Here is a 14,189-nt window from a genome sequence, read left to right on the forward strand (position 1 = left end):
CACCAAGGGGAGCGAAGGAGGGGAGGACACAGGGAAACAGGGCGGTGCGAGGTGGCATCACGCTGGGCGGGGGCGTGCAAAATAAAGGAGGGACCCATGGGGTTGCGTCACCCCTGGAAAAAGCCTGGGAACAGTTTGAGCAGTGGCCACTGACACAACAAAGCAGAGAACCCACGAGAAAGGCAGTTGGAGAACCAAGTCTGGAGTGCATTTGTTTCCCAGTAGAAATGGGACGTGTCCCGGTTCTGCAGGTGCCCTGGGTGCAGAAGAAGGGCGATCACTGGATTGATGGCGGGAAGAGGGGCCTTGGGGCTGGCTGCTGGGAAGGATGGAATTAACTTGGGGAGCGGGATAAGAAAATAGGAAGAGTCTGTTGGGAGCAGGTTCTTAGTGGCAGCAAAATAAAATCTTGCAATGAGGGCTCAGTGCAAAGGGGGTTTGTGTGGCCAAGCGTGCTGCCACAGTTGGGGTGTGAGGTGACATCACGGGTAACTGGCGCTGCTCTGTCGAGGGATCAGCATGTGCCTGGAGCCTCCTGAGCCCTGCTCGGAGCAGCTCTCCACGAGGAAGCACAGGCCGGGCGGCCCCAGCCCAGGGGGTTGGGGTGAACTCCCGCAGAGGGACAGCCCAGGAGAGGCCGAGCATGGGAGCTGTGGAGAGACCAAAGGACCATTCCTTTTTGAAATACAACGTATAAAAGACTTTTTAAAAAGAGAAATTGGAAAATACATAAAAGTTTTCTATGTTTTCCATGTTTTGTATGTTCCCACTACATCTGTATAGGCGCATTTTGGTATTTTCTTCCTGGTCTTTTTCCAGGAAAATCTGGCGCTATGGAAGATCTTCATGGTAATGCTGTTGGGGGGGCGAGGGCAGAGCAGGGCTCGGGCACCCGAAGACCTGGGGAGGACCTGCACTCTCGCCCCTGCACTGAGCGGGGGTTCTGGGCTGGGTTTGCTGTGGCCCAGAGTCCTTGGAAACAGCCTGGCCTTCCCCAAACCAGGCTCTCAATAGCATCCTGCAGCTGTCCAGGCCTCTGACCTGCTTCGTTGGCCCTCAGACCAGAACACTCAGTTCTTCCCCTCCACCGGCCCACTGCCCCGGGAGGCCCAGGCATTTTTCGCAAAAGCACAAGGTTCTGGGCTCCTTTTGCTCAAAGAACAAAGCAGGATCCAAAGGTGGCCTCCACAAGATGAGGAGGCAGCAGCTGGATGGGGCAGGGATTTATATTCTCATCTGAGGGAATAAATTTGATGAAGGACTCCAAGGCTCAGGAAAATAAAGCAAGTAGCCTAAGGTCACACAGCAAATCAGCGCTGGGGCCAGGACGTGAGTGGTGAATTGAGAGCAGCCAAAACCTCTAAAGGGAGAGCCTGAAGCTGCCAGCCATGGAGACCAATGTAAAGCTCTTGGGGGGCAGGGGCTCCTGTTTTACAGGTGAGGCCACAGCTGTGAACCCTGGCCCACGTGTGGCCCCGGGTGGGAGGGGTGAGTGGCAGAAGGCCGCTGATCACTTACCTGACGGCTGCATCCGGGGGAGACCTACTACCACTGGCCAATATTGTGAGTGGGCTGGAGGATGCTTCAGTTTCTCCTACCCCTGTGGGCCCACAGGACTACACTTCCCAGGGGCCCCTGCTCCAAGCTGGCAGCCCCTAGCCAAAGCTGGCCTGTAATCTGACCATCCCTCCTCCCTCTCAAAAGGTCACTTCAGAGCTCCTTGAGAGACAGCAACAGGGGGAGCTCAGAGTGGCTTGGCTTTGGTGGGGGGTGGGGTGGGGGCAGGGGCTCTGCCTCAGGCGACCTCCCCCATACCATCCCCTGGAACCCAGGGCCATGGCCCCCTTCTCTCAAATGCCAGTGTCCTCTGCTAGCCGCACGTCTTCTGTCCCAGGCACCCTGACCCTCAGCTCCTGGCCCTTCAGCCTGGAGGGGGGTCCTGGCCCCTCTTGCCACATGTGGGCTTGCCACCGAGTGCAGCTAATGACAGCCTCCCGGTGTACGGCCACCATGGAAGCTTGACCAGAGGTCATCCAGCCTGCGGGCAAGACTGCAGTCTCTTTGGGCAAATGTCTAAAACAGAAGCCAAGCTGCTGTGATGGAGGCTGGGCCTCCTGACCCCTGCCCCACCTTGATGGCCCCCTTGGGCCTCTCCAAGGAGCCCTGATTGACAGCCCACAATTCTGCCCCATCCTTCCTCTATACCGCAGGACAAGGGCCCAGCTCAGGGCAACCTGACAAGCGCCCAGCTCAGGGCAACCTCTTAGCCAAAATCAGCCCTTCAGCTCCAGTAAAGCTTCTGGCCTCGCAAGCCAGCACTCTGCCTTCCTGCAGAAGGCGGGGACAGAAGACAAGACCCCAGTGTGTGAAGCCTGGAGGAAATGGGTCAGCGCAGGGCTGTGAAAGAGCCAGGCTGGGCCTGGCCTGGCCTGTGTGGAGCTCAGTCTGCTCTCCCTGCCCCTCTCTCCTCTCCTCCCCTTGCCCCCAAAATAGCTCCCTGGGCTGCCAGGCCAAGACCATCCCTTTGAGGGGGGAGGCGGGGCATGCTGCCCAGAGCCCGGCTTTAAATCCCCAGGCAGCTGGGGATCTCCACTGCCTGGCTGGAGGCACTGCTGAGGCCGCCTGTCCGGCCGCCTGTCCAGCCGTCAGTCCAGCCCGCCCTCCTACAGCCATGTCCCGGCCCCTGACCGACCAGGAGAAGAGAAAGCAGATCAGCGTGCGCGGCTTGGCCGGCGTGGAGAATGTCACCGAGCTGAAGAAGAACTTCAACCGGCACCTCCATTTCACACTCGTCAAAGACCGCAATGTGGCCACCCCGCGAGACTACTACTTCGCGCTGGCCCACACTGTGCGCGACCACCTTGTGGGCCGCTGGATCCGCACGCAGCAGCACTACTATGAGAAGGACCCCAAGGTGCAGCTTGGGGCACCCCGGGTGGGGAACAGGCTGAGGGACCCCCACAGGGCTAGGAGATCTTGACCAAGTAGCAGCCCCTTCCTGGGGTCACAGTTTTCTGCAGCAAAATAAAGGGTCCCTCCAGGTTCCTGAGGTTCGAGGATCCAGGGGTGCCAGGTGCAGTGGGTGCTGGGGCAACCCAGGAGGAGAAACTTAGTGGGGCAGGTCGGGGGTTCAGGTCAGGTGGGCTGGTTGCAAAGGCCCAGCCTCCACTCAGAGAATGGAGGGGCTGCTGGTGGGCAGGAAGACCCCTGTGGCCTGGGTTGGACCCGAAGTGGAGGGATGTGTCGTTGAACGTGTGTGTGGTCTGCCTGTGCAGCAGGTCGGGTGCGTCTGGGGCAGCTGGGGCAGCAGGATCAAGTGTCCGTTGGGGTCATTGGTAAATGTCAGCAACCTGACACTCCTGGCAGGGGTGGGGGAGGGGCGGGCGGATGGGGCAGGGAGGGGACCCAGGAAACCTGGAGACCAGGCACCATCAGCATCCTGGATCCTGGTGCCTCTCCATCCCCTTCTTGGGGCTGAGGCTTGAGGGCCGAGGGGAACTGGGCACTGCAAGGATGGGATTCTAGCTGTGAGCTTGAGCAAATGACTTTTTTCTCTGAGCCTTGGCCTTCCCCTCTTGGAGAGCACTTCCAGGTGCTTCCCTGGGTCCTGACTCCCTGATGGGCTGTTGGGAAGTTTGTGTGCACGGAAAGGGGTCTCACCTCCCCCAAGCACCTCAATCCCTGAGGTAGATATGGCCAGCCCCATTTTCCAGATGAGAAAACTGAGGCTCGGAGAGGAAAAGTGGTTTGTCCAAAGTCGGAGAAAATGCTGGAACCAGAACATTGTCTGTTGAGTCCCAAAGCCTAAGATGGGAAGAAAACAAATGGAGACAGGGCTGGAACATTCTGGGGCCTAGGAGTGGGGCAGGAAGTGTGAAAGGTGCAGGCCCAGCTGGGCCTGGCTGAATGCTGGTGGGCAGCCCTGACCGCCCTCCTCTGCCCGTCTGTCTCTCCGGGCAGAGGATCTACTACCTGTCTCTGGAGTTCTACATAGGCCGGACGCTACAGAACACCATGGTGAACCTGGCCCTGGAGAATGCCTGTGATGAGGCCACCTACCAGGTGCGGGGGGATGGAGGTGGGGCGAACCTTAGGGATTGGGGGATTCACCTGCTGGCCCTTGGCCCTGACCACTGCCACACCCTCCCCGCTCTAGCTGGGCCTGGACATGGAAGAGCTGGAGGAAATCGAGGAGGACGCAGGCCTGGGCAACGGAGGCCTGGGCCGGCTGGCGGGTGAGCGGGGAGGGCGGCAGGGCTGGGGCGGGCAGAGGGCTCCTCGGTGCCAGTCCCTGACGCCGCCTCCCTGTGCACCCCTAGCCTGCTTCCTGGACTCCATGGCAACGCTGGGCCTGGCTGCCTATGGCTATGGGATCCGCTACGAGTTCGGGATTTTTAACCAGAAGATCTGCGGGGGCTGGCAGGTGAGCAGCCTTGGGCTCTGACCTTATGGGGGCCCGTCCCACTCAACAGAGAGGACTCCTATTTGGTCATCCATCTCTGGATAGATCCAGGACCAGCCCCAGCCTCAGTGGAAAGCATCCTTGCCCCTTCCCCCTGGCCCCGAAGCCAGCTGGTCACTCCTGGAGCAGGTGGCTCACACCTGTGGATCTGCTCAGACTCCCATACACATACCATGTCTCACTGGATACCGCACCAGACCAGGGCCCACCCCGGAGCCCTTAATTTACACCCCACATAGGGCACGCCAGGGCCACTGCCCCTGCCCTACTCACCGCCGCGGTGGTGTGAGCTGGGGTCTGACGCTGCCTTCCTTTCTCCCCTGACCCGCTGTGGGCGCAGATGGAGGAGGCTGATGACTGGCTCCGCTACGGGAACCCCTGGGAGAAGGCCCGACCGGAGTTCATGCTGCCTGTGCACTTCTACGGCCACGTGGAGCACACCAGCCAGGGGGTCAAGTGGGTGGACACACAGGTGAGGGCAGAGCCGGGGTGGGGGGGGGAGGCCCCAGTGGAAGGGAGGGGAAGAAGGAGCCTAGAGGAAACAAGGAGATAGAGAGAAAGAGCCTGGAGGCTCCTGGACCCAGCGCTGTTTTACAATGGAGGACACTGAGGCTCAGAGAGGTTAAGTGACTTACTCAAAGTCACACAGCTTGAGCCAGGAGAGGCTGGAGACAGGGTCACAGGGAGCCAGGCCAAGTGCAGAGTCTGAGAGGAGAGAGGCTGCCCTGTTCCATCAATTCCCCTGCCCTGACCTGGCTCCTCTCCATCCCACAAGACTCATCAAAGAATAATCACGCGACTTGACTCCCCCGCACATCTGACTTGGGGGCTTGATGGGAAGCAAAGCAACAGCCCAGAAAGGCAGACCAGGGTAAAATTAAAGCCTTGAGAGGGGAACTGACTTGTTCAAGGTCACGTAGCAAGTTAGAGGGAGCCTGAAGCTACCACAGCTCTGTCAGTCGTCTTGCTGTGGCTGCAGGTCATCGGCCTCCAGATGGCTGCACAGAAACCTCTAGGCTTCCAGAATTGGGCATTTGTTCCACTGTCAATCACGCTAAGCTCCAGCAGGGGCTCTGGCTGCCTGCCCGGCTGTGTGCTCTTGGGCCTGTCCCTTCCCTCTCTGAGCTACAGCTTCCTGCTTCAGTCAGGGGCTACTTGGTGTTGGGGAGGGAGGGTGATGCCCCTTGGAGGAGGGATGTGACCCCGGCCCCAGGTTGTGGGGGGGAAGGCAGTTATTGGGAGCAATTATTGATGTTTGCTAATTGGGGGGTGGGGCCAGCCTCAGTCAGTGCCAATTAGCCTGGTGGTCAACCAGGCATAAATCTGTTGATGGACTTGACCTCCATGACCCCTTCAGCCGAGCCCCTGGGTCCCCCAGCCTTTTCATGAGCCCAGAGTGTCCTTTAAGTTGTGCTCAGGCCAGGCAGGCCAGCTCATCCCCGTCACTGCAGAGTGGTCTTGGGCTCCGGGCTCCTCACTGCCTCCTCCCGGGTCCTCACAACAGCCCGGGAAGGCGGGGCTGGGGGTGTGGGGAGACACTGGGGCATCCTCTCTTTACGGATGAGGTCCAGAGAGGTTGAGGGGTTTGCTGGGTTGCTGGGTTGCAGAGCTGGGAAGAGAACCTGGGGTTGGGAGCTGGCGGAGTGCAGGGGCGAAGCCTGGAGTCCCAGCTCTCAGGGCCCCGTGAGGCAGACCCGGTGATGCCCAGCTCCTGACCCCGCCCCGCGCACCCCACAGGTGGTGCTGGCCATGCCTTACGACACGCCCGTGCCTGGCTACCGCAACAACTTCGTCAACACCATGCGCCTGTGGTCCGCCAAGGCCCCCAACGACTTCAACCTCAAGGACTGTGAGTTCGTCCCGCCGGTGGTCAGCGCCCCTGCCCACCCCAGCCCCCGCTCTGCCCCAGCCTGACGCTGTCCCCCCTTTCACTCCCTCAGTCAATGTCGGTGGCTACATCCAGGCTGTGCTGGACCGCAACCTGGCAGAGAACATCTCTCGTGTCCTGTACCCCAATGACAACGTATGTCACCCCTGGGCTGGGGGCAGGAGGCCCGAGTGCCTGGGAGAGGGGGGCAAGGAGGGGACACTCGCTGGTGCCCTAGTCATACCCAGGGCATGTTGCTGGCCCCTGTGTGCCCTGTTCTTCTCCCAGGTCTTTAAGTAAGAGGACGCCTGAGTCCTGGGGGCCGCAGGTCAGGGAAGGGCATTTTGGAGGAGTTGTTCCCTGGACTGCCCACAATACTCTTGGTCTTCGTATGCCCCCCTCCTGACACTGTCCCCCATCACTACTTTTAGTGGGGGAAGACCCCTGGGTCCTGGAGGTGGGGACAGTTCAGGCTCAGGGGTCTCGGTGTGGGTGGAGTCTCTCCTGGCCACACCCACAGCAGCATTAGGCCACGCCCCCACCTTGACTCCGCCCTGCCTTGCACTGTCTCCAGTTCTTCGAGGGAAAGGAGCTGCGGCTGAAGCAGGAGTACTTTGTCGTGGCTGCCACACTCCAGGACATCATCCGCCGCTTCAAGTCCTCCAAGTTCGGCTGCCGCGACCCCGTGCGCACAAGCTTCGATGCCTTCCCGGATAAGGTACCAGGCCCAAGGGAGCTGCCCTCTACACCTCCTGCCATGTGTGCCATCAACTCTCTCCTCCAGCCTCACCCTGCCCCACCCATTGTGCAGATGAGGAAGTGGAGGCTGGGGGCGGGGTGCGCATGTGAGGGTGACCTGCTCAGGATGCTCAATCAACAGGCACAGAACCTGGGCTTCCTTCTCCTCCGCCCCACAGCTGCACCCATGAGGGCCTCCGCCCCCAGCTCAGCCCTAGAATCATGCGGGGCTCTTGGAGGGGATCTGAAGGGGCAAAGGACAGTGACCATCGCCTTGGTTTGGAACCTGGACTGACTCCCAGCCCCCCGTCTCCCACAGGTGGCCATCCAGCTCAATGACACCCACCCCTCCTTGGCCATCCCTGAGCTGATGAGGATTCTGGTGGACCTGGAGCGGCTGGACTGGGACAAGGTGGGCTCAGGACCCCTCCACCCCTGCCTGACTCTCTGTCTCAGGTTCCCTTCCCAGTCTGGGGAGTGGGGGGATGCAAGTGGAGCTCCCACTGAACAGATGGCAATGTGAGGCCCAGAGGGTGGGTGTTCTAGAACCTGAGACCACAGGGGCAGGGCCCGGGCTCCTGGCTGCTCAGTGTGTGGAGAGCCATGGGGCTAAGGCCCCAGGGTCCTGACTCGCCGCCCTGTCTGTCAGGCATGGGATGTGACAGTGAGGACCTGTGCCTACACCAACCACACAGTGCTGCCTGAGGCCCTGGAGCGCTGGCCAGTGCACCTCATTGAGACACTGCTCCCCCGGCACCTCCAGATCATCTATGAGATCAACCAGCGCTTCCTTAACGTGAGTAGACGAGGCATGGGGTGGAGGGCGGAGCGTGGAGGGTGTATGCAGCGTGGGTCCTGAAACTCTGGCGGGGATTGGGGTACGGGACTGGGGACCCGGGTACCTAGAGACCGGTCCTAGCTCTGGGCTCTCCGGGCATAGCGGGTGGCCGCCGCCTTCCCAGGAGACGTAGACCGGCTGCGACGCATGTCGCTGGTGGAGGAGGGCGCAGTGAAGCGCATCAACATGGCCCACCTGTGCATCGCTGGGTCGCACGCCGTCAATGGTGTGGCTCGCATCCACTCTGAGATCCTCAAGAAGACCATGTGAGGCCCGCTCCCAGACCCCGCCCTCCCGCTGGGCCCCGCCCTCCCGCTGGGCCCCGCCCACTCCAAAACCCGCCCCCCACTGCCCTTCCCCGGACCATTCCCGGTCGTCCCCACCTGGCCCGTTCCACAGGTAGCACTGCTCTTACGGCACCACAGCCCTGCCATCCAGTACAGTCCTGTCCCCAGATGACCCCGTCTTACACACAGCACCCCTACAGACCCCTTTCATCAAGAAACCAGGGTAGGGGCCCCAGGGAGGAGGCCTTCATCCCACAGGGGTGAGTGGTGAGCCCCCACCCCCATCCTGCAGCTTCAAGGACTTCTACGAGCTGGAGCCTCATAAGTTCCAGAATAAGACCAACGGCATCACCCCTCGGCGCTGGCTGGTTCTGTGTAACCCCGGGCTGGCAGAGGTCATTGCCGAGGTGAGAGGTCAACACGGGTCACTGCAGGGATCTGGGTACGGTTGTGCAGGTGGTTCACTGTAGGGGGCCCAGGGAGGGCTGAAATCCATCCTGCACTGCGTTCCCAAGCCCTGTATGTGCCTGGAGGAGGGGACCCATTTTCTTATTGGTATGAGGGAGCCCCACAGGCTAATGGAGGCCTGGCCATGAAGGTCAGCCTGGTGGCGTTCACAGTCTAATGGAGCGGGTCATCGACAGGTCATACCTGAAGTGAGACTGGGAGGGGGCAGAGATTGGGAGCAGGGCCTCGAGGTCGTTGCCTGTCTGAGGAAAAGGCCGGGAGGAAGCGCTGCTGGGGTCGAGTGGGGTCAGCCAGCAGAGCTCAAGGTCAGGACGGGAGGAATGGACACACACCCACCATGCCCTGGCTTCGAGGCGGGAGAGGGAGGAGCTGTCTGCAGTGGACGGGGCTTGGCCGACCTGGAAAGGGTCCCCTCTGTGAGGGAGGATGGAGGAGGGGCATGGGCCTGATTGAGAGCCATCTGCCCCCAGCGCATCGGGGAGGAATACATCTCAGACCTGGACCAGCTGCGCAAACTGCTCTCCTATGTGGACGATGAGGCCTTTATCCGGGATGTGGCGAAAGTGAAGCAGGTGAAGAGGGCTGCCACCTGGGACACCTGTGCCAGGGCCCGAGTGGAGCGCTGGAGGGACTGATGTCTGGGTCAGGAATGGCCCATAGAGCTCATCTCTCCTGCAACCTCAGACCTTTGGTAGAAGTTGCCAGGAGCTGACAGTAGGAAGGCATCATCCCACCTCACTGGAAGAGTGCCGGCATTGATTAGCAATGTCTGCCCTGGTGCAGGAGTGGATGGAGGTGGCAAGTGAGCCTTCTTGCCTCTACCTTCCTGGGAAAGAAAGGAGACTGTAGGACTTCCGGAGGCTGAGGCCTATTGGTGAGCTCTGCCCTGTCCCCTGCCTTTAGGAAAACAAGCTCAAGTTCTCTGCATACCTAGAGAAGGAATACAATGTCCATATCAACCCCAACTCACTCTTCGATGTCCAGGTGAAGCGGATTCATGAATATAAACGCCAGCTCCTCAACTGCCTCCACGTCATCACGCTGTACAACCGTGAGTGGCAGGGCTCTGCTCTGGCTCTCGGTTCTCCCCGGACGGGTGCTGTCAGGAGCTATGCCCAGCGGGAAAGCCAGGCTCACTTGATCCTCTGTTTCTCCACAGGCATCAAGAAGGAACCCAATAAGTTTTTTGTGCCTCGAACTGTGATGATTGGAGGGAAGGTGAGAAGCCGGGCCACAGGCCGTGGCTCTGGGCCTTTGATGTCCAGGTTGAGGTCAGCCTGGCTGGCTTGCAGGATAGGGGGTTGGGGGGCCGGGCTGTGGAGCTGACCCCAGACTGTGCCCCACAGGCCGCACCTGGGTACCACATGGCCAAGATGATCATCAAACTCGTCACAGCCATTGGGGATGTGGTCAACCACGACCCGGTGGTGGGAGACCGCCTCCGCGTGATCTTCCTGGAGAACTACCGAGTCTCGCTGGCTGAGAAAGGTGGGGTGCCGCCAGCGGGGACCCTAGGGAGGCTCTGATTAGTTCAGGTCCTGGAGGAGGTATTAGTCACCTCCTCCTGGGGTACTTGCACTTTAAGGAAGAGTCTGGAGAGGACAATGCACAAATCATGAAGATGTCCCCCTAATGGTGGAATTTCAGACAGTAGAGGGTGAAATTACGGGGGAGATGGGCCTGTTGGTGCCCCTCAAATCACACATTGGAGCAGGGGGGGAGTCCAGGTTGGATCCCAGATGTTCTAGAATCAGCAAGAGGTGGGGGGGGCAGCGAGAGGAGACTCAGCTGGTGAAGACTGGAAGGTTGGGGTGGAGGGGACTCTGAAGCTGGCTCCGTCTGGGGCCAGCCTAACTCCAGAGTTCCCAGCCGGGGTGGGCTCTTCCTGGAGATGAGCTTGTCCCTTGTTGCCGCCCCACAGTGATCCCGGCCGCGGACCTCTCCGAGCAGATCTCCACCGCAGGCACCGAGGCCTCAGGCACTGGCAACATGAAGTTCATGCTCAATGGGGCTCTGACCATTGGCACCATGGACGGGGCCAACGTGGAGATGGCAGAAGAGGCGGGCGAGGAGAACTTCTTCATCTTCGGCATGCGGGTGGAGGACGTGGACAGGCTTGACCAGAAAGGGTATGGGCGGGGAGCGGCCCAGTGGTGCAGCGGTTAAGTGCACGCGCTCCGCTTCGGTGGCCTGGGGTTCGCAGGTTCAGATCCTGGGTGCGCACTGATGCACCACTTGTCAAGCTATGCTGTGGCAGCATCCCATATAAAATAGAGGAAGATGGGCATGCATGTTAGCTCAGGGCCGGTCCTCCTCGGCAAAAAGAGGAGAGGAGGATTGGCATGGATGTTAGCTCAGGGCTGAGCTTCCTCACAAAAAAAAAAAAAAAGAAAGGGTATGGGGGTCAAGGGCTCCGAAGTCAACAGTCCATGGGCAGGGGGCACTGAAGTGTGGCTGCTGCAGGGGAGGGCTGGGAGCAAGAGGCATGCCTGGAAAGGCTGGCCCACGCTGCACAAGGTCTTAGTCATGGCCATCAGGATTCTGGAAAACTTTTGAGGTAACTTATAACAAATAAGGTTTAATGAGATGAGAAAAGAAAGAAGTGGCACTGAATTGAAGGAAAAGGAAGAGAATGTTATATCAATCCTAAGAAATCATATTTTCTCTGGAATTAGAAGTAAAATTAAGTTCTTAGCTCCCTGGCAGCCATGGCAAAAAGGGAAATATGAGGACATTAGTTACAACTGTACTTGTAGTCAGAAACGCAGTTCTTCAGAGGAGACATTTTCCTGGCATTTAAAAAATTTATTTTAAAATATGATTTTTTTCTTATCATAAAAGCAATACATGCTCATTAATTGGAAAAATACAAAACCACAAAGAATAAAATAACTGTCATCCATAGTCTCATCACTCAGATTTAAAGCCACACGTCTCTTTGTGTATTTATTTATTTATTTGTGAGGAGATCAGCCCCGTGCTAACATCTGCCAATCCTCCTCTTTTTCTTCTGAGGAAGACTGGCCCTGGGCTAACATCTGTGCCCATCTTCCTCCACTTTATATGGGACGCTGCCACAGAGCGGCTTGCCAAGCAGTGTGTTGGTGTGCGCCCAGGATCCGAACCGGTGAACCCCGGGCCACTGCAGCAGAGCAGTGCACTTAACAACTTGCGCCACCGGGCCGGCCCCATCTTTGTGTATTTCTATGTGTGTGTATATCTGTAGCTTTTAAGAGATGGGAATAATGTATGTACAGTTTTGAATCCTGATATTTTTCCATGTCATTAAATAGTTTTCAAAATATTTTAGAAGTTTTTATAAGGTTCCATCCTGTGGACAGGCTGTTACTTATTTAACTAGTTCCATATGGTTGGACATTCAAGTTGATTTTCCCTGTTCTTTAGTATAAATATCACCGTGATGGCCGACCTTTTACATCTATGTCCACATCTCTGATTATTTCCTTAAGATAATTATTAGAAGGGCCTATTTCTGAGTCAAAAAGTATGAATTTTTAAGGCTCTTGATACATATTGCCAAATTGTTTTCCAGAAAGTCGGTACCAGTTTACACTCCTACCAACAGCTTACAAGAGCTGGCATTAAATATTGAAAGGACTTTCTCCTGTGGGGCTTGACTAGAAAGTTCAGACTTGGTCCTTTGGATAGGAGGGAGATGTGAAATCTTTTGAACAAGGTCAGACACGTTCAGAACTAGCCTCTAGAAGGACAGTTTTGGCTGCAGGATGGACACTGGACTGGACGGGGCCAAGAGCAGGTGGGGGACCAGTGTGGGTGCTGACACCATAAAGCAGGGGGAGACGCCTGCAGCAGGCCAGTGCTGGGGATTAGGGACGTTGTTGAGGAAGTGGCCTTGGTTTCTGGTTGGAAGAGGGGAGGGGAGGAAAGAGATGCGACTGGCCTTGGGGAGGGTTTGGAACCCAGGTGGCTGAGGGATGGTTGTGCTGCCTCAGAGGGTGGAAACTGGAGGGAAGCTGGTGCTGGGGATGTGCTGAGCTCGGCTGGACAGTCTGAGCTTACGGACATTCCTGAGGATGTACCTGTTGACTCCTCCCGGAGCTTGAAGGCGAGGCCAGGGATGGACTTGGGAGAGGGTGGGAGAAAAGCCATTCTTGGAGGAAGCACATTGGTTAGAGACGGTGGTTTGGGGGAGGAAGGGCACCTGGTTTGAGGCCTTGGCTCTGACACCTCTCTGCCCTCTCCAGGCCTCAGTTTCCCCATCCACACACTGGAGGACGGACAGCTGAGCAGAGAAGGGGAGGGCCTCCAGGGGAGGGCCTCCAGAGGGCATGTGGCAGCTCCAGGCAGGGTGGCAGCAGGCTGGGCCTGGGTTCTGACCCTGGTGCTTGGGACCTCCCGGCTGACAGCAGCTCCTCTCCGCAGGTACAATGCCCAGGAGTACTACGACCGAATTCCTGAGCTTCGGCAGGTCATCGAGCAGCTGAGCAGCGGCTTCTTCTCCCCCAAACAGCCCGACCTGTTCAAGGACATTGTCAACATGCTCATGCACCATGACCGGTGAGCTGGCCGGCCAGGGAGCCTCGCAGCTGGGGCTGCTGGGCTGCGCGGGGCTCGGGCACGGTGGGGAGGCTGGACAGGGGTCCTGGGCAGTTGGGGCCAGGCTCCTTTGGAAGCTGCATCCTGTCCAGGCCCCCAGAAGTCCACTGGGACAGCATGGGTTTGGCCCTTGACCTCAAGGAGCTTCCTGCCTCTCCATTCCCCTCTAGGTTTAAGGTCTTTGCAGATTATGAAGACTACATTAAATGCCAGGAGAAAGTCAGCGCCCTGTACAAGGTGAGGGGTCCTGGGCCAAGGGTAGGCAGGGCTTTACGGGCCCTGGCTGGGATGAGGTGAAAGGGGGGCACCCCATCGGCAGACTGAACTCAGAGCTCCCTTTTGGCCTGTAGAACCCCAGAGAGTGGACGCAGATGGTGATCCGGAACATAGCCACCTCAGGCAAATTCTCCAGCGACCGCACCATTGCCCAGTACGCCCGAGAGATCTGGGGCGTGGAGCCTACCCGCCAGCGCCTGCTGGCCCCTGATGAGAAGATCTGAGAGTCCAGACCAGACCCTAAACCAGCCCCTGAGTCTGTTTGCAATCCCTTGGGCCAGCCCCAGCTCCTCATCCAGAGGGTGGGGTACTGGAGTTAGATCTCTAAGCCTCTTCCTGGAACCCCCATTTCCACCGAGCCTCGAAGTCCCAGTGGCCACCTTGACTAAGGACATTGCTCCCATCCTGTCCTCCGGCTCCCTGCCTGCTCCTATTTATGGGTCTGACCAACTGCACCCACTCCCCAATAAATTGATTCTCCTTGAGAGCCTCCTTTCTCCTCTCTCTGTTGGGAAATATTTTTAGCTCTGGGCGGGCACAACAGCAGCTGCGCTGTCACCCCCACCCGCGGCAGGTGCGTCCCCTCCGAAAGGGGGATGGCCGGTGGGGGCGGGGCCGGGGACTCTCCAGCTCCCTTCCAGGCGTCACCCTCCACGTCTGTCTTCCCAGTGCTGT

General features: G+C 58.5%; 1 protein-coding gene across 1 annotated transcript; it reads left to right on the forward strand.

Annotated features, from left to right (window-relative positions):
* The first annotated feature begins 1,812 nt into the window (after nt 1-1,812).
* PYGM (glycogen phosphorylase, muscle associated) lies at nt 1,813-14,045 on the forward strand. The gene is made up of 20 exons (XM_058526521.1): nt 1,813-2,914; nt 3,961-4,062; nt 4,157-4,235; nt 4,320-4,423; nt 4,803-4,934; nt 6,200-6,311; nt 6,403-6,485; nt 6,904-7,047; nt 7,387-7,479; nt 7,717-7,863; nt 8,008-8,171; nt 8,485-8,599; nt 9,131-9,232; nt 9,564-9,711; nt 9,820-9,878; nt 10,007-10,148; nt 10,582-10,789; nt 13,065-13,199; nt 13,409-13,475; nt 13,589-14,045. The coding sequence occupies exons 1-20, from the start codon at nt 2,672-2,674 to the stop codon at nt 13,736-13,738; spliced, it is 2,529 nt and encodes an 842-aa protein (XP_058382504.1). The 5' UTR covers nt 1,813-2,671; the 3' UTR covers nt 13,739-14,045.
* Nucleotides 14,046-14,189: the final 144 nt, after the last annotated feature.

Source organism: Diceros bicornis, chromosome 31 (assembly GCF_020826845.1).
Source record: "Diceros bicornis minor isolate mBicDic1 chromosome 31, mDicBic1.mat.cur, whole genome shotgun sequence".
NCBI classification, from domain to species: domain Eukaryota; kingdom Metazoa; phylum Chordata; class Mammalia; order Perissodactyla; family Rhinocerotidae; genus Diceros; species Diceros bicornis.